This window comes from Zonotrichia albicollis, chromosome 22 (genome assembly GCF_047830755.1).
Source record: "Zonotrichia albicollis isolate bZonAlb1 chromosome 22, bZonAlb1.hap1, whole genome shotgun sequence".
Lineage (NCBI taxonomy): Eukaryota > Metazoa > Chordata > Aves > Passeriformes > Passerellidae > Zonotrichia > Zonotrichia albicollis.
In genome coordinates this window covers 10,289,761-10,312,241 of record NC_133840.1, presented here as the reverse complement: position 1 = coordinate 10,312,241, position 22,481 = coordinate 10,289,761, and the positions used below count along the sequence as shown (strand labels likewise).

General features: G+C 51.0%; 1 protein-coding gene across 1 annotated transcript in view; it reads right to left on the bottom strand.

The window, feature by feature from the left end:
• The window catches only part of GALNT17 (polypeptide N-acetylgalactosaminyltransferase 17), a 237,154-nt gene that overhangs the window by 146,168 nt on the left and 68,505 nt on the right, over positions 1 to 22,481 (bottom strand). Inside the window, exon 3 of the mRNA XM_074557284.1 lies at positions 6,909 to 7,075. Within this exon, the coding sequence (XP_074413385.1) occupies positions 6,909 to 7,075 (167 nt within the window). The remainder of the gene's footprint in view (positions 1 to 6,908; positions 7,076 to 22,481) is intronic.

The following is a 22,481-nucleotide window of genomic DNA, read 5'->3' as shown; positions in this document are numbered from 1 at the left end:
CTGACAGTGACAACATCCATGAGAGCCTGAGCAGGATAGCCAGCCTGGTGCTCAGGAACTGGGACTCTGCATGTAAAGAGCTCAGGAGCCAGGATGGGAACAGAGCAGTGGCCCCAGCTCCCCTCCTGCTCCCTGACTAGAGGAGCACTCCTGAGGATTCCAGTGGTGAATCACAGGCATCGTAGACATCTTTTTGTGAAAATCCTTTCTTAGGATTTTTTCCCTTCTGAGAAGCTGAGAAGCCTCAGAAACAAAATGTAAACATTGATTATCTGCTGCTGTGGAATGCAACAGGTGCATCTGTGATTGGTCTCATGTGGATGTTTGGGATTAGTGACCAGTCACGGCAGAGCTGGATCTCTTTCTTTCTCTCTCTGTCCAAGCCACAGACCTTTGTTTTCATTCCTTTCTATTCTTAGCTTAGTTAGCCTTCTGAGATTAAACTTTTCCTTCTATTCTTTTTAGTATAGTTATAATGTATTATATATATCATAAAATAATAAATCAAGCCTTCTGAACATGGAGTCAACATTCTTGTCTCTTCCCTCACCTGAAAACCCCTGTGAACACGGTCACACACAGGGGCTGCACAACCAATAATTCACTCCAATCCAGCACTGCCCTGCAGCCTGGAGCCTCCCTTCCCTCCTGCACCCCATGGCTCTGCTCCATCACACACTCAGGCATCCTCTGAGGAGCTGGAGCCTCCCTCAGAACACAGCACCCCTGTTTATTCAGGATGCACTCTGAAGGTTTGACGTCCGCCATTGCTTCCCAGCAAGATTGCAGAGAGAAATGCTACTGAAAATGCTAAAAGGTTCAATTTCAATCCTGCCTTTTGTTCTCCATCTCTCCCAATTGATCTTCCCTGAAGGGCAAGTGCAAGGAACTCAAATCCTATGGACCTGTTGCTCCATTAAAAGCCCAGCTGCAATGACTCATGTTATCTGTTACAAACTGTTTTGTCACCTACACAAGCTGGGAAGTGGGGCTGCAGGGAAATGGAACCACCTGGTGCCAAGGAAAGTAACCCCACCAGGGACATCAGCCCATGCAAGCACAGAAACATCACTGATCCATCCTGTCTGAGGTTGAAATATTTAGCTGGGGGTGTGTGTTCTATCCCCATCTGTCAGAGCTGGGGCAGTTCTCTGCTGTCCATGGGCAGTTTTTTCTTTATCTCTCCCACAGCCAACCCTCCCTCCAGCAGATCTCTGCTGTCCATGGCCACTGAGTGTCCCTGCAGGGCTGATCCAATCCCAGCATCCCATGGGGAGATGCTCCGCCCAGGGGAGGAGCCAAGCATTCCTACCTGGATCCAATCTGAGCCTGGCCCAGCACAGCAGCCTTTGCCCCCTGCACTGCCAGAGGAGCAGCTTTCTGCTGCCCTGCATGGCCAGAGGGAGCCCAGGCCCATCTGCAGCAGCCCTGGAGCTGCAGAGGAAAACTCCCCCCTTGTGCAGGATCCCTGCTGCAGCAGAGCCACAGCTGGCACTGCAGGAGGGCTGAGCCCCCATGGGTGGGGCTGGGACACCGCCCTGACACACAGGGGGCAGGGACTGCTCTCACTCTGGCAGTGATTTGTTTTCTTTTTCTGTACTATTGCATTTGTATTTTTAATTTTCTTATTAAAGACCTGTTATTCCTACTCCCATATCTTTGCCTGATGGCCCTTAATTTCCAAATTATAATAATTCAGAGAGAGGTGGTTTACATTTTCCATTTCAGGGGAGGCTCCTACTTTTCTTAAGAAGACACCTGGCTTTTAAAAACCCAGACACACCCCCACCCCAAATCCTGCCCAAACCTCCCCACATGCTGTGGTAGCCCCCAGAACTAAAGGTGGGAAGTGCCTGTAGCCACACAGAGAGAGGAGCAAAGACCAACAGCAGCACCAGAGAAGCTCAAGGTTTACCAAGAGCAGGGAGTTCCTTGTGCAGCACTGGCCAGGTGTCCTTGGGAGAGGACCACACCTCCACACCCCTAAGGAAAACATCCTTGTGTTTGCCAGGCTCAGCTGGGTGGAGAAAGCCTACAGGGGCCAAGGTGTTATCAGAAACATGGAGGGGTCAGGGCTGGGAGTGCTCCAAGCCATGGGAGACCCCAGGCACCCCTGTCCCACTTTGTTACCTGCCTGAAACTCCAAAGCCATCAGGGCTGGGATTTCTGCAGGAAATCATTAGAGCAGCTCCTTCAGCAGGCAATAAATACATGTGAACACTTTTCAGGGAGACTCAGAGCCAGGGGAGTCTCTGAAGGTTTTCACCTGCAGCTGGACAAGAGGAAACTGTGACAGGGGAGCAGGGGATGAGTCAGTTCTCCCAGAGAAAGCCGGTCCCAGTCAGGGCATGCAGCTCCAGCCTGTGCTCACTTAGTTCAGCAAACCCCAAAGAGAATCAAGAATACCCTGAGCTGGAAGGAACCCAGAAGGACCATGGATCCCAGCTCCTGTCCTGCACAGGCACCCCAGCTGTTATAGATGGATAATGAGATGATTTGCTCTGGCAATTAAAAGATAACTATTGTGTCAATATTGAGAAAAGCTTTAGTGATGTACAGTTATGTTATTGCAGTTTAGATGCCCTCTGTTCTCCCCACAGTTCCCTTTCCCCCCTGTATTGTTGCCATCACACAGCCTGGGCTGTCCAGGACAGGCACAAAGAAGCTGCACAGGTGTCCCTGGCATGGGCCAGGTGGGAATGGAAAAGCTTGGGGGTGCTCAGGGGGTGAGCATGGCAACACCTGAGCTCCAATCCAGGTACAAAGCAGTCTGCACTGATAAATGGCACAGAAGAGCTGACTGACAGACCTTGGGAGGGGCCAGGGCTGGCTGATGCAACCCCAGGGGTATAAAAGACTGGGCATCCAGCTTGAAGATGAACTGGCCATGTGGTATCTATGAGGGCAGCTCCCAGCACTGTGAATTTGTCCTTAATATAGTCATTTTGTTGTATTTTTGTCAAGGTTTTATAAACCCTTTTAAATTTTCAAAGTGAGCAGTTGTCTCTCACCCCAACAAACCCACCCTGTGCTGCTCTGCTGCTTTCCCTGCAGAGCCTCAGAGCTGAGCACCAGTGGGGCAGCTCAGGTCAGCTCCAGTGAAACAACATCCCGTGCTCAGGTTGCATCAGCTCCTTCTCTCAGCTCCAGTTAACCACCCCATGCCCCAGTTAACCACCCCATGCTCAGCCCCTGCAGCTCCCTCTGAGCACAAACACCCAGGCAGCTCCCAGGAGGTCGAGGCACAGGTGCTGCTGCTGCTGTTGGAATGAGCACAACAAGGAGGGGATCCCTGGAGAGCCAGACCCAGGCAAATTACAACCCTGAGCATGTCTCCCCTGGTGGAGCCAGCCCCTTTAAATAGCCTTTCATCCAGAGGGTTTCCTGTATTCCAAGAGGTTTGCTTTTCAAAGAGATGTTATCCCAGATTAAAAACGCTAAAAGACACAACAACAACTTTAAAAAAAAAGCAGGTGATGATTAAGCAACAGAGTCAGACAAAGTGTGCAGCTGTGAGATAACAGAGCATCTCAGGGGCACGTGGCTGCATCCTCCCCCAGCCAGGGAACCTCGTTATCACTCCCAAACACAACCTGCACACTGCCTTTGGAATTACAGCCCTGCAACAAGCACAAATAAAAGCAGCCTCCAAAAGAGTCTTTATGAAGTGTAATGTGCAGCTCAAGGGAGAAGGGGGTTCAAGCTACAACTCCCCAAGCTTGCTCCTTCAAGGAGGGATTTTTTTTCCCCGTTACATTACATTGGCATCTTTTATCTATTTACAGCTCAGACATAAAGCATCAGAATGCTGGTGTTCATTAACTTTAATCTCTCACTGCACACTTTTGTGTTGTGCTGTGCTGTTGTACAACAAAGCTGAGAGCAGGGAGTGCCTAATGAGGCTTCAAAGCTCTTTGTTCCAGCCTGAAAACCTCACACCAGCACCAGGCTTTGCTCCTGGCTGTCACAGCTCTGCCTGGGGGGCGCAGAGCCAGGTGGGCAGGGCAGGGAGCTCTTGCCTCCACCTCTGAGGCTAATATTAAAGCTTGATTTGGAAATCTCTGTTAATATTTGGTGCTTTGCTCCTCAGTTACCCAGAATTGCTGTGGTTTCTCTTCCCTCCTGACAAACCCACACAAAGCCCAGCCAGGGACTGTCCTGAGCCTTCAGCAACTTCCCCAAAGCTGCTTCTGGTGACCCAGGGGACAGCACAGCTCTGGGTTTGGGCACTGCTCCCTGGAGCCAGACTTCTCTCAGGTTACACAGCTGAGCCTCCAGAGGCTTTTCCTGGGCTGCAGCCACAGGAATTGTCCCTCACTCCCACTCAGCTGCTCCCACCGAGGCTGAAGAAATTCCTTCTTGTTCAATCACAGCCTCCAAAGTCACACCCACACAGCCCCATCCTCTGCCTGATCCTCCAGGATTCATCTCTAAATCTGAGAGCTCATGAGGAACTATTTTCCTGTAATTATTTTCCTGTAGAAGCCAAATCTATTTATTATGATGACTTTGTTTGTAATATCCAAAGCATCAACTCCGTGCTGCTGCTGTTGCTGCTCAGAATGATTGCCCACCATTAGTGGGAACTCTGTGACAATGTTATTGCCATTAATAATTCCTGGCTGTCACTGCAGCTCCTCCAGGATGCTGAGAGGGAGCACATGGTCCCAGAGATACGTTCTGGTTTGTATCATTTCTTTTACATGAGAAAAGTAGATTATTACACGCTTGGGAGGAGCTCTTCATAAACATCTGCCAAGTTACCTCATTATCTTCCTTCAAATCCCTCCTTAAAAATCTCATTTGTCATGAGGCCTGCAAAGCCTCAGCAGCAGAACAGTGGCATTATGAACTCACCCCGCCAGCTGATGGCACCACCTCAGCCCCCACCCCACTCTGCTGGTGCACCCAGTGTTTCTGAGGACAGAACTCCTGAGGGATGTCCAGCCCTCAGCACAGCCCTGGGCCACCATGAGGGACCCTGGACACTCCTGATTGCAATCAAAGCACCCTCGGGGTGGGATGCAGCCTAGCTGTGCCAGGACACTGGGATTTTCCCACCTTGTGCCCAGGATGTTGGAACTTGTTCATCAGTTGGGGTCATCTCCTTCCTTGGTGTTGTACAGTATTCCAACACAGCCCCAACACTGCAACACAGCCCCAACACTGCAACACAGCCCAACAATCCAACACAACTCCAACACTGCAACATAACCCTGGCAGTGCCCAAGACCAGGCTGGACAGGGCTGGGAGCACCTGGGACAGTGGGAGGTGTCCCTGCCATGGCAGGGGTGGCACTGGATGGGCTTTAAGATCCTTTCCAACCCAAACTTTCTGGGATTCTGTGAAAGCCAGAAATGAAAGTGCTTGAACACAGTCCAAGCTTTGGGCACCCTTCTGCCCCAGCCCTGCCAAACCCCAGGGGTGCCCTGCCATCCCACAGTGGGTACAGGATCCTGCCCTGATCCCCACTGCCAGCTGCAGCCCTGGCCTTGCAGACACTTTAAGAAGGATTTGTTTTGCTGTCCTGTGACTTTCCAGTGTCTCCAGAGCACCTGACTCACCCTCAGCCTCACCCTGAGTGAGGAAGAGGCTGTTCAGAAACACATCCTTTGTGCACACCAATGAGGGAGAAGCTCAGTGATTACCACCAATGGCGTCTCTTTAAAAGAGTTCTTCTCTTTTCCCCATTAATAGGATAAAAAATTGGAGAAAGAGCCTCTCATTCTGCTATTTCAGGTGCTGGGCACTGTGGGATACCCCAGCAGCACCTCCCCTGCACTTCCCCTTCACAGCTCTGAAATCCCACAGCCTCGCCCTGGCACCATCCCAGCCCCTGCCCTGGAGCTGCCGTGGTTCCCACCAGCTGAGGAGCCCTCCTGATTCCTTTAGTGGTGATTAGAACTCATCAGCTTTCTGTGGTGCTCATCCCTGTGGTGTTTGAGTGCCTGTGTTTGCAGCCTGAACAGCTCACTGTGCACCAGCTCCTCTCCTCACAGGCAGAGCTCTCATTTCCCTCTGGAAATGAGCGCTCCACACCCTGCTCCCTGCCCTGCTCTTCCTTCCAATCACACCATCCATGGCACTCCTGCATTCATTTTTTTTCAAATAACATTAAAAGGATGAAGACACAGCACAACTGAAGAAGGCAGTAAACAAAGTCACTTAACTATTTGCTGTCCTTCACAAGGATTTTAACTGCCCTGATTGGATATTGGAAGGAAACAAAAGAAGATTCTTGGAAGAATTTGAGTCTGAAAATGGTCCCTGCAGTTCTGTGTTATCAAAAGGCAGAAGGGAAGGAATGACAACAGTGACTGAGAGCAGGCTGAACCAAAGGACACTCATGTGTAATGTGGGAAACCAAACATCCCCTCCAGGCTGTGGCAGGGCCTGACTGGACAGGTGAGCTGGAATTATTTCCTCCTCTTCATCTTTCCTGTTTCAGAACTCAGGGAATGAGGGTCCCTGCAGAGCACCAGCCATCTATAAAGCCTAGGATGGTATTTTACAGCAGGGAAACTGAGGCACACACAGAGGAAACATCTCAGTTAACATCCCTGGGAGGTGCCAGATCAGAAATCCCTCTGGGCTCCAGGCTCTTGTCCTGGCAAATATTTTGAGGTGCCTATCTGCAACAACCAAAGTTATTATCAGAAACAAGGATACCCTGAGACCAGAGCTTCTGGATGGTACTGAAGGGAAAGGTCAGATGGCTCTCTGCTCACAGCTCTCTCAGATTTAGCTGTGCTTTGACCCCGTTCCTCACCAGAGAAGCTGCAGAGAGCTTTGTGTCAGCAGCACACCCACCCCCTAACCCCACGTGCCCTTGCCCAGGAACCCTCCAGGAGATTCCTGACCAAACCCAGCCCCTGCTGGTGCAGCTGGAGCTGCCAGTGCTGCTCACCCTCGTCGCTGTTGTCGTCCACCAGGATGATCTCCTTGAGCAGGTGTGCGGGTGTGTGGTTGACGGCGCTGTGCACCGAGCGCAGGATCACCGACAGCGCCTCGTTCACAAAGATGAAGATGATGGAGATCTGGGGCAGGTCCTTCCCGTATTTCAGCTCTTTGCACCTGCAGCACAAAGGGCACAGGGGTCAGCAGAGCTCACAGGGCAGCATTTCAGCCAGGCTGGTGCAAATCCCAGGGTGCCCTCCCAGCTGTGCACAGCCAGGGATCCCCAGTGCCAATCCAACCTCGAGTCGCTGCTGCTGGGGAGAGAGCACAGCAAAGCAGAGCAGTCCCAGGCACATCCAGCACCCATCCTGTCACAGACATCTTTTATGAAAATCCTTTCCTTAGGATTTTTCCTCCTGAGAAGCTGGGAGGCCTCAAGAACAAAATGCAAACATTGATTATCTGCTGCTGTGGAATGCAACAGGTGCATCTGTGATTGGCCTCATGTGGTTGTTTCTAATTAATGGCCAATCACAGTCAGCTGGCTCGGGCAGAGAGTCCTAGCCACAAACCTTTGTTATCATTCTTTCTTTTTCTATTCTTACCCAGTCTTCTGAAGAAATCCTTTCTTCTATTCTTTTAGTATAGTTTTAATATAATATATATAATAAATAATAAATCAGCCTTCTGAAATAATGGAGTCAGATCCTCATCTCTTCCCTCAACCTGAGACCCCTGTGAACACCATCACACCCACCCCAGCTGTGTGTGGGCAGATAAGCAAGAGTGGCCTCCAGAACACAGCAAATGCCTCCAGCAGTTCAGGGGAAACTCCCCAGTCCCACTCTGCCCCAAGATTTACAGGTGCTCAGAAATGAGCCTTGTTCTTCAACAGCACTTGGGAATTTTCCTCCCATTTGCTTTGGAAAGCAATGAACATAAAAGGAGCCTTGGTTAAATAGTCTCAATAAATGTTTTTGCTCTCTCAGCTGATACTCCTGAGCACACTCCTGCCTCTGAAGCAGTGCTGTGCTGGTGTCTTTGCACTCCACAGCCAGGATGGTCAAACCCAAACTCTTGTGATCACCTCCCTGGTTTCAGGAATCATTCCTTAACTAGGGCAGGGGCTGGGGCTCGGTCTCTGCTCACACAGACTTCAGAGCAGAACAAAAGCAGGAGCTCCCAGGTGTGCACCAGCACCAACCCTGGCAAGCAGCAGGTCCATGTTCCATGGACACACCAGAGCTGGAAGAAGGGACATCCATGGAGCAGGGCTGGGGCAGCTCTGAGGGAAGGGGCGCTCCAGGTGCCCCCCAGCTCTCCAGGGAGCACAGGGACACTGGTGTTGTTTCCCTGCCACGTTTCATCTCAACTGGACACCTCCTCTTAACAGAGCAATTGTGGAAAGCAAACAGGAGATCTTAATCCACTTCCAACAATTTAATTCTACTCTCCAGCTGCCTCTACAATAAATCCAGGTGGGGCAAGGACAGAAGGAGCCTGCCCACGCCCTCCCCACATCCCTCACAGATTGGACAGGGAACAGGACCAGAGTCCCAAATTGCAATGAGTGTGCATGGAGCAACCCTGCCCAGATAAGCAGAGAAAGACCAAAGGCAGAGTGACATCCCAGCAGCTCCTCACTCCCCAGCAATGCCTCTGCTTTTAATTGTCCTGGGTGTTTCTTAGGCAACAGCAGGCGTTCTTCAGACTCCAGAATGAGACTTGGAGACAAAGATTTCCACAGAAACAGAGTTTTCTCTATGGATCTTCTTTGGTTAAACAAGTTTGCTGGGTGACAACACGGTTGTGTTTCTTGATTTAATTATTGCCTACCCTACAGCAAGCCAAGAGCTCGACAGAAGGGAACCAAACATTGAAAAGGATATTCCAAAGGGAAAATCTTTCTTTAAAATGGATGAAAGAACGGTCATGATGGGGCAAAGTGACAAGTGACCCTGAAATCCTGCCAAGAAAGTCAAACTAAACTGACTCAGACATTAAAAACAGCTTTTGGTTGATGTTGATACCTGCTCTGGTGAAGTCAAGGCTGTCACAGGAGCAGGAATGTTTCCTTTTAATCATTGCTCACCTCTGGGCAGCCTTCCCCCAAGGAATGCTGCAGGGGATAAAGAGCTCAGCCTGTGATCAAAGAGCTCTGGAGGCAAATCCAAACCCAGCTCTTTGAGGCTCATCTCCTGCTCACTGGCATTCTCCCTGCACCTCTCCTACCAGGGCTCTCCCTCCCCAGGGCCAGGACAGATGGACAGACGGACAGGGATCCAGGGAGGGGAGATGAGCCTGGAAGGGAGGAGTGGGAAAGGCCAGCCCACCCTGCTGGGGCACAAAGCTCCAGGAGAGGCTTTGCACCAACACCCTGCTCTGGTGGCTTTGGTTCCCACCCCAGAGCTGGGAAAGCAGAAATTTAAACCAAATTAACACCAAGGTTGTTGTGTTCCTCCCACAGGGTCCCTTCAGTGCTGGTGCCAAAAGCTGAGGGGTGAGGGATGCTCTGCCACAGCCTGCAGCTCCACGAGGCTTCTTTATACCAGCAAATATCTCTGCAAGTGTGCAGGAAAACACTGGAGCTGTCCTGGGAAGGGAGGGGAAAAGGGCAGAGCAACACTTGAGCTCAGACATCACTGGGAAAGCCAGGGAGAAGCTGCAGGAAACTGGGAATGGTGAGGGCACGGGTGGGGAGTGCTGGGCTTTGGCTTGTTGGGTGGTTTGGGCTTTTTCTTTTAACATTTTCCATAGAAAAAGGGCTGATCTGGATGCTTTACCCTTCAGCCCCTGTGCAGGCAGAGGCACAGGTGTGACTGCATCACTGGGGAGCACTCAGAGCCTGCAGGGAGGGCTCACTGTGGGTCAGCAGTGCTGGGACACCTGAGGCTGCAGCCCCGACAGCTCTCCTGCACCCCCAGAAACAGCCCCCTGCCCACTGAGAGGCTGCCTCTGCTGCAAGGGTGGGTGGGCACGAGGTGGGAAATCCTGCTGCCTTCAGAACTTCAATGAGAACCCTGAGGAACAGTACAGAGAATCCAGCACCTACCCAGGCCCCAGCTCCAGGGGCTCAGGAGAGTCCCAGGCAATGCACCAAACCTCAGCTGAGACTCTTGACACCCCCTGCCCACAGTCATCCCCTCAGCCCTTGCTTGTGTGCCAGCCAAGGCCCTTGGAATTCAAACCCCAGGCAAAAATCTTCAAAATTCAGTGAGACCTTAGAGTCTCTTCCAGTGCCTAAAGAGGGTCCACAGGAATACTGGAGAGGGAATTTTTGCAAGGACAAGCAGTGAGAGGATACAGGGAATGGTTTTAAGCTCAAAGAGAGTCATATTGGGCAGGAATTGTTCCCTGTGAGGGTGGGCAGGCCCTGGCACAGGGTGCCCAGAGCAGCTGGGGCTGCCCCTGGATCCCTGGCAGTGCCCAAGGCCAGGCTGGGCAGGGCTGGGAGCAGCCTGGGATGGTGGCAGTTGTCGCTGCCTGGGACAACTTTTAAGTTCCCCACAACCCAAAGCACTTTGGATTCTGTGAATCTCAGGTTTTATTTCTAACACCCAGCTCGTGCTGTATGTGGCCAGCCCAAAGCAAGTCTCATTCTAGAAAGTTGAATGCTCAGGGGAGCACTCCCTACACTTGAAAACTTCTCCATTTAAATTAAATGCAAGGGTCAGACCACCAAACACATTCCAGTGTCAGTGATTAGCCTACCCAGCTGAAGACCAGCCCATCATTAGATGTGGAATTTAGCCCACATTCCTCATTCCATCATCCCAAAGGCTGCCTCAGAAAGTTCTCCCTGCCCATGGAGCAGGTGCTCTCCAGGCTCATGCACATCTGCAGGTGGCCCCAGGGCAGAGGTCCTGCCACACCTGCAGGACACAGGTGGAGAGGCCACTGGGCCAACAGGGAAAGACTCCACCTGCCAGGAGTCCAGGGAAAACCCCTCAAGGGATAGCCACCTTGATAGGGTGAGGGAAAAGGCCTCTCCCAGCATGCCTTGCTGTGACATGCAGATTCCATGTATTCCATTGGCCCTCCCCCTGGCTCCACCCCTGTGCCCTCATCCCACTGGCCCTGCTGTTTTACCCCACCCCTCGAGATCCCCATAATGAACCCTGCTTGCCCAGCTCAATGGTTCTTGGTCCCTGGATCCTTTTGGGGAAGAAGCTCAACAAAGGCTCTCCTTGGAACCCCACACACAGACCCCTTGTTCTGCATCTCCTGGGTTCCAGAAGAGCTGAAATCACTCAGGGTCAGCACAGACCTGCCTGTGGCCCCCCAGGTGTCTTCTTCAGGAAGGTCCCAGCACCCTGAACAGCACCCACCACGACACAGAGGCACTGGGCCAGTCTGCAGCAAGTCCTGACAGAAGAAAACTGAGGGAGGCTGCAGGTTATCCCTTCCCATTCCTGCTCTGTAGGTGGGAAACACCCCCTGAGCGCAGAGCACCTGCCAGCATCTGGAAATGAATCAGTGCAGGTCACACAATTACATTTTGTCCCACTAAATCCTGCTCTCTGCAATTAAACTCAGGCTGGTACATGCTTGGAGGATTTATACTGAAATTTCATGGATCAGTAGTGGAAAGAAAGAGCCACCTCACAGTTTTGTCTCTCCTTTAGATCAATGAGGTATCAAAGACGCATTTTATGTCCCATTAAATCATGCTTGAATATGTTTCATTAAATCATGCTCACAAAACTCTCCAAGTCTGAGGAGGCTGGGGAAAAACTCCCCATGTTCAGCACTGGGTTTAATTTAAGGACCTTGCTGAGGTCTCATTGAGAAATGTTCCTGGCCTCCAACAGGGGGGAAAAAAGGGGTTTTCTCTGTATTGGTCCAAGGCTCAGGCATGAAGGGAGAGGTGTAGGTGGAGCTCAGGGAAAGGTTCTTCCCCCAGAGCATGCTGGCACTGCCCAGGGAATGGGCACAGCCCTGAGGCTGCCAGAGCTCCAGGAGCTGCAGGGATGCCCAGGCTGGGATTGTTGGGGTGTCTGTGCAGAGCCAGGGCTGGACTGGGTGATCCTTGGGGGTCTCTTCCAGTTCAGAAAACTCCAGGACATCTTTTCTCACTTCAGGACAGGCTGAGGAGCTGAGGACTGACAGCAGCCCCTGCATAAAACAACTCCCACCATCCTCCCCAGCCCCTCCTGCAGGGACACAGGACCTGGGTGGGTGCAGAGGTGACACAACTCCTGCCCAGGCTCCCCAGGGAAAGGCCCCAGCCCTGAGGCTGCCAGAGCTCCAGGAGTGTTTGGAAACTGCTCCCAGGGATGCCCAGGCTGGGGTTGTTGGGGTGTCTGAGCAGGGCCAGGGCTGCACTGGCTGATTTTGCTCCTTGCTTCAAGGCAGACCCTGAGGGGCTGGAGCATGGCCAGGGAAGGGAATGGAGCTGGGAAGGGTCTGGAGCCCCAGGAGCAGCTGAGGGAGCTGGGCAGGGGCTCAGCCTGGAGCAAAGGAGGCTCAGGGGGCCCTTGTGGCTCTGCACAGCTCCTGACAGGAGGGGACAGCCGGGGGGGTCGGGCTGTGCTCCAGGGAACAGGGACAGGAGCAGAGGGAACGGCCTCAGGCTGGGCCAGGGCAGCTCAGGGGGGACAGCAGCAGGAATTTCCCCATGGGAAGGGGGCTCAGCACTGGCACAGCTGCCCAGGGAGGTTTGGAGTGCCCATCCCTGGAGGTGCCCAAGGAAGGGCTGGAGGTGACACAACTCCTGCACTGTGACCACCACCACCTTCACTGGCTCCCTTTATTCTACATAAATCCCAAGTCTGCAACACGAGAACCTGCAAGGAGACCCACAAAAACAAATGTATTTACAGAGAGCATCTTTTCACCTGGGTTATATAAGACAAAAAAAGACAAACAAAAGAAGGCTGACAAGGAGAGCTGGGGAAAGAGGAAGCAGGGCTGAGTTTCTGCTGAACAGCTTGGCACACATCAGGCTGGATTAATCAAGTCAGCCAAATTCAAAAGACAAAAAGCATAAACCCCAGCTCTGCTCCAGCTCGTGTTTGCCTGCTGCAGAGCCTGCTTTGAATCCTCTGCTCGTTTGTTTTCTGCTCAGCACACAGCTGTAAATCCACTCTTCAGAGCAGGCAGTGAGATTAGGATGTTTATTGTCTGTCTCAGTAACAGAAAAGGGATATCCCAGCATTTACTGCCTCATGATCCCTCAGCAGAAAAATCACCTGGAATCACAGCAAACACTCCTGGAGCACAGAGAGGCCACAAAGTGGCAGCTAACATTTACAAAGCACCTCTTGCTGCCCGCTGATTTAACAAGATCCATTCTACCACTCAATTAACACCTCTCACCTGGGGCACAAAGCCATTTCCAATAACCACCCGGAACTGCCCTGTCTGGCATCAGCCAAACCCCAATGGTTTCCACACCTTCCCTTTCCAACATAACCCGTTGTTCAGCACCAATAAATGCAGATAAAGGACAGCCTGGAGTGTGGACTGTTCCTAGACAACAGAGGCACTGCTTGGCTTCAGGGCCTCTTCACTCCTCGGCCTTCAGATCAGGGATGGAGACTCCCCCACTGCCCTGGGCAGCCCCTTCCCATGCCTGACCCCCCTTTAAGTGAGACATTTCCTCCATTCCAATCTAAACCTCCCCTGGCCCAGCCTGAGGCTGTTCCCTCTCCTCCTGTTGCTGTTCCCTGGGAGCAGAGCCACAACAACTGCCCATCCCTCAGAGCCAGGGCACAAAGGACACCCTGTGCAGTGCCCACCTTCCACACAGGCTGCAACAGGAGCCACTCAGGGTGGGCAGACCTTGCTCTGCTTTGGGAAATACCCCCAGCAGCAAAGGTCAGTAAAATAACAGCAGGGAAAGAGCAGCTCTGTGGAACACACAGTCCCTTGACCTGCCTGGTGCCTGGCACAGGGAGGGAAGGCAGCACCTGGAGCTCACTCTGGAGCACACAGCACTGTGCTGTGCCCTTGGGAGCAGGGGCAGGGGTGGGAGCTTGTCACAGACATCTTTTATGGAAAATCCTTTCCTTGGGATTTTTCCTCCTGAGAAGCTGAGACGCCTCAGGAACAAAATGTAAACAATGATTATTTGCTGCTGTGGAATGCAACAGGTGCATCTGTGATTGGTCTCATGTGGTTGTTTCTAATTAATGGCCAATCACAGTCAGCTGGCTTGGACAGAGCCAAGCCACAAACCTTTGTTATCATTCTTTGCTATTCTATTCTCAGCTTAGCTAGCCTTCTGATGAAATCCTTTCTTCTATTCTTTTAGTATAGTTTTAATGTAATATATATCATAAAATAATAAATCAGCCTTCTGAAACATGGAGTCAGATCCTCATCTCTTCCCTCAACCTGAGACCCCTCTGAACACCAGCACAGGAGCTGCTCTGTGCTCAGGGGTGTCTGAGGAGCAGAGTCTGTGCCCAGACTCACTGATGATCTGAGTTCTATTTCATAGCTACAGCACCATCAGCTCTGATGCTACACCATCCATCACCTCCCCAGGGATGCCCCCAGGGCTGTTCAGGCCACAAATGCCCTCCAGAGCATGAAGGGGACATCTCTACCTGTCCTTCTGAAATGCCTCCAGCAGCAACCACCATGGAGAGGGCTGAACCCCCTGGGTCTGCAGAACACCCATGTTAGTGCTCTGTGCCCCCCAGATATGCAGAACACCCATGGATTTAGGACTCTGTGCCCCCCAGGTCTGCAGAACACCCATGTTGGGGTTCTGTGCCCCCCAGGTCTGCTGCAGAACACCCATGTTTAGGGTTGTGTGCCCCCCAGCTCTGCAGAACACCCATGTTTAGGGCTCTGTGCTGCTCCCTCAGCCTCTGGAGTTATTCCTACAGCTGCTGATGGGGTCCTGCTGCACCCCTGTGCAGCCCTGTGGGATCAGCCATCACAGCAGCACACAGGGACAGTCAAACACAGCAATCTGTGCCAGCTGGCACAAAATGGACCCAGATCACAGCATCACTCAGTGGGGTTTGGCTGGAAGGGACCTTAAAGATCATCTCAGTCCATGCAGGTCCTGTGTGCCTGTGGGAGAATACAGGGCAGACAAAGAATGTGGTGGTTCTGATTATGGACAGCACACCTCTTTATAAAGCAGATCTTCATGATGGGTTCTCCAAGATTTCCTCCTCTCCTCCATATCAGAGTGCCAGATCTCCCTCCCTCCTGCTTCCCCACCTTTATTTCTAATTCTGAGCACTCAGGAGCTCCCCAGTCTAGATCCTGACTTATTAATGATTTCTCTTTTGGCCATCACACTAAATAAATCCAGCTAACGTGCTTATCAGGAGCTTATCCCCTCCTGACAGTTCAGTCTTGTAGCAGGCTCAAGAGTGTGAATATTTAAACAGGCAAATATTCTTTTGATCAGCAGAATAAATGAATTGTTACTTCCTGTCTTTAAAAACACTGTGGACATTATAGAAGTGCTCAGCTTTGTTGGCACATCTTCCACAGGGCTGTGGAGCTGCTCCTATAAAACATGGCTCAGGAGCAGAGAGAGAGTTCCACTCACACATATTTAAATGCCTTTTTTACAATGAGCTGAGGAGCTGCCACATTAAAGCTAAGAGTGTGTGAGACACAGCTCAGTCACAATTAGTGCACATGAAGTGAAATTCTCTCCAGATTCCAGAGATTGCTGTTCCAGAGCTGCAATTCCAGAGATTGCTGCTCCAGGAAAACATCAGCTGCAACTGAAAGAGTCCCCACTGCATCTCTCAGTGCTGAGCTTCCCAAAACTGAGAGCACTCCTCTGATGGGAGATACCAGCAATGTCACCCCATTGCAGAGACAGAGGTCAGGACTGTCCCTGTGTGGTGCAGGAGCCCACAGTGTGTCCCTGTCACCTGGCACCAGGAATGCCATCCACTGTGCCCAGCTCTTGCACAGAGCCCCTGGCTCCTCATCAGCCCCAGCTGGACAAGGCAGGGCTGGCCACACGATGACCAAGCTCCAGGGTCTCCTCATGGCCACATCTGGCCACATCTGGCCATCCAGAGCACAGCTGGGGGCTCCCAGTTTGACAGGTCCTCAGGAGAAGCAGGCTGCTGTCCTGCTGCCCCTTAACCAAGGCAGGAGGGATTTAAACACAGGATGTTGAGGTTATGATGCTCAGGGATGAAGGGTCAGCCCAAGGGGACAGGGGCTTAGCAGGGCTCAGGAGTGAAGGTTGCAGGTCCTGCTGCCTGGCTGGTGGCCTCTCTCTCCTCCCACACAAGGTAGATTGGGCAGGGAGGAAATTCAGGAGCATTTTTTTCTCTGTTTGTTTTAAAACAGTGCCCTGCAAACAGAGCTGAGCTCTGAATGATGTCAGACAGGCATGGGGTGAAGGAGCAGCTTTGCAAGGGCTCTCTGCAGCCTCTGACAGGGTCACAGCACAGGCAGCAGCACCCTGAGCTCCGTGCCAGGAGGGCCCAGGTGGGAGACAAGGGCAGCTCAGAGCCCATCACCAGTGCTGAGCAGCCCTGTGCTCCAGCAGGGCAGGGACAGACAGAAACCCTGACTGTCCACAGGGACAGACAGACAAACAGGAGCCTTCGATGTGCTCCACAAGGACAGACAGATGGGAGCCCTGACAGGGACAGACAGACAGGAGCCCTGACTGTGCTCACAGGGACAAACAGACAGGAGCCCTAACTGTGCTCACAGGGACAGACAGACAGGACCCTGACTGCTCCACAGGGACAGACAGACAGGAGCCCTGACTGTGCTCACAGGGACAGACAGGAGCCCTGACTGTGCTCACAGGGACAGACAGACAGGAGCCCTGACAAGGACAGACAGGACCCTGACTGCTCCACAGGGACAACAGCAGGTCCTGGCCACTGGCAAGGGCTGGGTGCTCCCAGATGAAAGGCACTAATGTCAAATTGCAAATGAACAGGGAAATGTAAATTACCAGTAAGGTATAAATTAGCAGTGCATGTTCTGAGAGCCTCTGTTGGAGGCAGCAGCTGCTCTGTAGCTGCTCATGTAGGCACAGTCTGGACAAGGTAACTCACAGACATCTTCCCCCAGAGCTCCCTTCAAGCTCAATGAAGTGACACTGCCACTGCCAAAGGACAGTTTGTTCCAGCCCTCCATCCCAGGTATATTTCTGTCAGGTGTAACACACTGAAGTGGTTTTTGGGAAGGTTAAGATGCCTTCTTCCTTCCCTGATCAGAGGCAGCCCCAGGCTGAAGGTTCAGACCAACATCAATGAGGGAAGGGAGCCTTCATGTCCCAGCCAGGGACTCCAGGGTGACAGTCCTGTGGGAATCCACAAAATCACAGGGTTTGGGGAAGCTGTAAAAGGCAGGCTCAGAGGCAGCAGAATTGTGATTAGAGCCAAGCAGCAGTCATGAGATTGGTCAGCAGAAAAATTATTTAAACAGTAGGAAAGCAAGGACAAATAGAACAATGGTCTGTGTATTAACACTTGTCTAGAATAACTCTCTAAGCTACAGAAAAGTTTATCTAGTGAGATATTAGGAAGTTTGAAGCTTAATAATGGAGCTCTGTGCATTGTGAGCTTAAAAGGCTCACAAGCACGTATTATATTTGAAATAAGCAGGTATTGTTTAACCAAAGGTACCTGTGCTTATAGTGGTTGGATAGAACTACTGTCAATGTGCTTTTGCTTGGTGTGATTGGTCAAAAAACTTATAAAGTGAGTTGTAACATTGAGTTCTTGGTCTGCTGCCTGGGATGTGAGCTGCTGGCATCTTCCCATTGTCATAACCATGTAATGAGGTTGATGCTGGAAAATCAAACAGCTCAAGGCACGTTCCCAGCAATCCTGTCCCGTTGGTGATTTGTGCACAGACCCCAGCTGGTGATAAATCCCAGCTGCAAACATCCCAGCTGTGCTCAGGCAGGTTGGGATGGAACTGGCACTGCTGGAAACCTCCCTCTCAAATTGAAAATGCAATCCTTGGTGTAGAGCCTGAGGTAGGAGAGTTTTACTTGAACAGATCTCATGGAACTCAGGAGTTTGACACCCCCAGGGCAGACCTGGGGCAATGAAGAAGAAGAGTGGCCACCACTTGTGCTGCCAGGAACAAGGTGGAATGATGCCGCTGCTGGAAGAGCTGGCATAAAAATGATGAACTTAAAAGGCGCAATGGACTTTTAGAGACAGCTCTTCTTCTTTGTGCTCACAGAGCCACGCTGCTGACGGCTTTATGGACTGAAAGATGGAGAGGTTTTTAAACCTTTCCCATTACGTACAGACATCGCTGGATAAGTTTGTTTAACCTGTGCCAGAACTGGATCAGCCTCAGCAGAGGGGTGTTACTGAGCCCTGTCTGCCAAATTCCTGCATGGGAATGTCACACAGGGAGGGCACTGCCATCCCAGCAAAATGTCACACAGGGAGACATCCTGGAGCTGTCTCTGGAGAGAGCTCTGCCATGCACAAATCCCACAACTGGCACCTGGGAGAGCTCTGCCATCCCAAAATCTTGGAGCTGTCTCTGGAGAGAGCTCTGCCATCCCAGCATCCCAGAGCTGGCACCAGAAAGGGCTCTGCCATGCCCAAATCCCACAGCTGGCACCTGGGAGAGCTCTGCCATCCCAAAATCTCAGAGCTGGCACCACCAGAGCCCAGCCCAGCCCAGGCTGCTCACCAGGGCACACTGACACTATGGTGAGACACTTGCACTCCTGTGGGTGGAAAAGAACAAAAATGAGTCCCAAGCACCATCAAAAGGGTGAAAAGCAGCAGATGGGGCTGATTCAGATCTGTTTTCCCCTCAGATTCCAGTGTCAGGTACAGTTAACTGAATGCAATGAACTGCCCATAAATAGTGGTGCCCCTTCATGTAGGGGACATTGAGGGTGGAAAATTAACACACCAAAGACCACACCAGCCTTCATTCCAAAGTGCCACAAGTTTCCCTTTATTCCACAGAGGAAGCTTCACACCAGCCCTGCTGTTCTGTGGAGAGATTTGCTCCTGTGTGGCTTTTCTGCTGTCCCAGGTGACACATCCACCTCTGCCACACAAAATACACAACAGACAGAGCTGGGGGACACAGGTGACCAGCTCAGAGCCCCAGCACACAAAGGCACCCAGTTTAACCTGGTGCAGAACTGCAGCACAATGAAACACCTCACAGCAGGGAGGGAGGGATCCAAGCAACACAGCCTGTCAAACAAAAGCTGAATTATCACAAGGTTAAGAAAAAACCACCACAAATGAAAATACTCCAACTTTCCCCTGTCCCCTCATAAAACCCCAAACCAAAACACAATCAGTTTTTAGGGACAGGCTGGAGATGCCCCACAAATGGGGTTTCACATCCCATCCTTTTTGTTGTGCCTGCCTCCTCCTGCAGAGACCCAAAGGACAGCTGCCACAGCTCCCTGCCACAGAACCTTCCAGAGCCGCTCCAGCCCAGGGCCAGGGTTTGGGGCTGGAGATTTGTTTGCTGCCAGCCCAGAGATGCTGACAGGAGCACCTAAAGCCTGCCACAGTGACACACTCCTCTGTCACCCTGGCAGCAGCCCAGCCCTCAGAGGAGCCAGCAGTGGCACTGAGTACACCCTGGGTGTGTCTGGGGAGCACTGGCCATGGATGTGGCACTTGGGGACATGGTGGTGGCCTTGGCCGTGCTGGGCTCGATGGTCCTAGGCTGCTTCTCCAACCTAAATAATTCCATAACACACTTGAGAAAACACAGCAGACTCATATCAAAATATGTGCAGAGATACACAATGAACTCTAAAGGCTTTAATGTGATTTCTGATGAGCTTAACTCCACACCTTGGGATATCCCAGGACATCCTCGTCACCTACACACCCCAGAGGTTTGCATGCCCACCTGAAAAGTGGGGAATTCTGGACTCCTTGTCTCTCATCCTCACCTTACCAAGGCCATTGGACTTTCACCTGCTTTTCACCAGCCCTAACACCAAAGCTCTCCCCACCTGCACAGCCAGACACATCCAGACACACCTGTCACAGACATCTTTTCATGAAAATCCTTTCCTTAGGATTTTTCCTCCTGAGAAGCTGGGAGGCCTCAGGAAAAAAATGTAAACATTGATTATCTGCTGCTGTGGAATGCAACAGGTGCATCTGTGATTGGCTCATGATGGATGTTTGTAATTAATGGCCAATCACAGCCCAGCTGGCTTGGACAGAGGGTCTGGGACAGCTGCCTTTGTTATCAGTCTTTCTGATTCTGTTCTATTCTTAGCCAGCCTTCTGAGATGAAGCCTTTTCTTTTAGTCTTTTAGTATTGTTTTAATGTAATATATATAATAATAAATCAAGCCTTCTGAAATATGGAGTCAGATCCTCATCTCTTCCTACAACATAAGACCCCTGTGAACACCATCACACACACCCAGGGCTTGGCTTTGCTGCCTGCAGCTCCTCAGGTTCCCTCTGGCCCACAGCAAACCCCCAAACTCAGCAGCTGAAGGCCTGGGAGGTAAATCCTGATGCACCCATGGGGCCCTGAAGGGACTGAATGATTTCCCCATGGCTGGGCTGCAAAGCTCTGTGGCTGAAGGACAGAATGTTGTAAATCCACTGCAAGTTCTGCTGTGCCAGCACAGGCAGGTTCAAGCTCCCTGCACCCCTTAATCCACAGGCACTGCTGCCCAGCTCTGCCCTAACATCTGTGCTGCTTCCTGCCTGAAATCCTCAGTGGCAGAAGGAAAACCTGCTGGGTTTGTCCTTCTGGTGACAGACAGCTCCACAAATGGAGCCCACTGGTACCAAACAAGCTGCATTTGTGCTGTCCTCTGAAATAAAGCTTCACCAGGAAATGAATTGATCTCCATTTGGCCTTTGTAAAGATTATGAGCAGGCTTTAAAGAAAGCAAATGCTCAGCCTGCTATTCATCCTGCCACTTCCTCATCATGCTCCATTCATTAATTGCTTATTCTACTTTGGATTTTGCTGATTCAGTGCACATGTCTGCTTGCAAAAGGGACTGCCAACATTAAATCTATTGTGTTTATCCTGTGATGTACATTTTTTGTGACCCAAGCATCTTAATACACCTAATGCTGTCTGGTACAGATGTTTACAGATGCAGGTTCTCAAACTATTTCTAACCACAAAGCCCTGAAACTTCCTCACATTTCCCCAAGAAACTAGATTTTAAAGTACCTACTTTATTCCCAGTAATTCTTCTTCAGAAATGTTCAGTTCTATTTTAGAATCAGGGTCTCAAAAATAGCCATTACAATTTAGGGACATACAGACATTTCTAAAGGCACATTACTTGGCAAGTCCTAAGAAGAAATCATCTGCAAAGTTGTAAAAACAGAATGCAGAGAATGGAATTTACTCTGGTGAGAGGCTCTTGTAATAAAGTTATTAGGCTCAGACAGATCTAAGGGAGATAAAAGCCAGAGCAATTCTGAGTGTCACATCCACTTACCCAGCTCTGCCCATGCCCAGCTCTTTCACACACACACACAATAAGTCATTGAGACCTCCTTGCTCTGGGATTTTCCTGCTGGAAAAGTGCACAAATGGCTGCAAGAGCAAGGCTGTCAAAGCAGCAGAGCCTGACTCCCCCTCTGCCTGCTCTGGCTGGGCATGTGCTGGTTTGGAACAGGAAAGCTCTGGGCCGTCCAGGGGAGCAGGCTGGTGGCACAAACAAACACACAAGCCCTGATTTCCTTGGAAGCCAACTGGAGAGAAGTGTATCCAAAGCTTAAATTGCTTCATTCATTCTCATAAGCACAGTTTGGGCAGAAGGGCAGAAGTATTTATGATAACACAGGTATTTTTCAGCAGAGGAGTTCAGAGGAGCACAAAAGCAAGTTGTTAAATTACACTAATCCCATCCTCTGCCAAAGTGATCATTTAATACTTGTGTTTACATTAGGAACTGGTTTATAGCACACTTCTGCCACAGAAGCCTTCCCTGGAGCACCATGTTCCCACCTTACAAGAACAGGTAATAACTTTGCAGTCAGGAAGGGAAAATTGACAATTAGTGGAATGCATGGCATTAAGAACCCCGAGGTGCCGTGCTATAAATCCATGGTCACAGCGTTTGCAGGTGACACTGAGCAGCACAGTGGAAATAAGAGACTCTCTAACAACACTAAACAACTCCAGCTGCTTTCCCCAAAGCATTTTCTTCCCAACTGGGTTAAAGGAGATATTGGGACTTCAAGCACCAAAGGCTTCTGACACACTCCTGACCCCACACAAGCTGCCAACGTGGGCTCCAGTCATCTCTGCTTCAAAAGGGAAAGGAAAAGTTGTCCTGTGTCCCCATCTAAATCCATGCAGCACAAATCCCTAAAATTTCCACAGGGAGTCCGGCAGCTCCAGCTCTGGGGGGAGCCTGCCCCAGCTGCCTGTGTGGCCAAGGAACCAGGCTCCTGCAGGTCACAGGAATGGGCTGAAATCATAACCAACAAATGTAAAGCACAGCTGGAAAAGTGTGCTTTTAGAGCCTTTGCTTGCCCAGTTTTCAAGAAAAAGCATTGCTGGAAGTCAAGAGCAGCATGTCCAAACACACTGAGGAATAAAGATCAATACTGGAATTTATTCCACAGCCTGCTGGTTTGTGTTAGTGCTGGGGAAGCAATGGAGCAGCAAAGAGGCTTTTTCCTCTCTG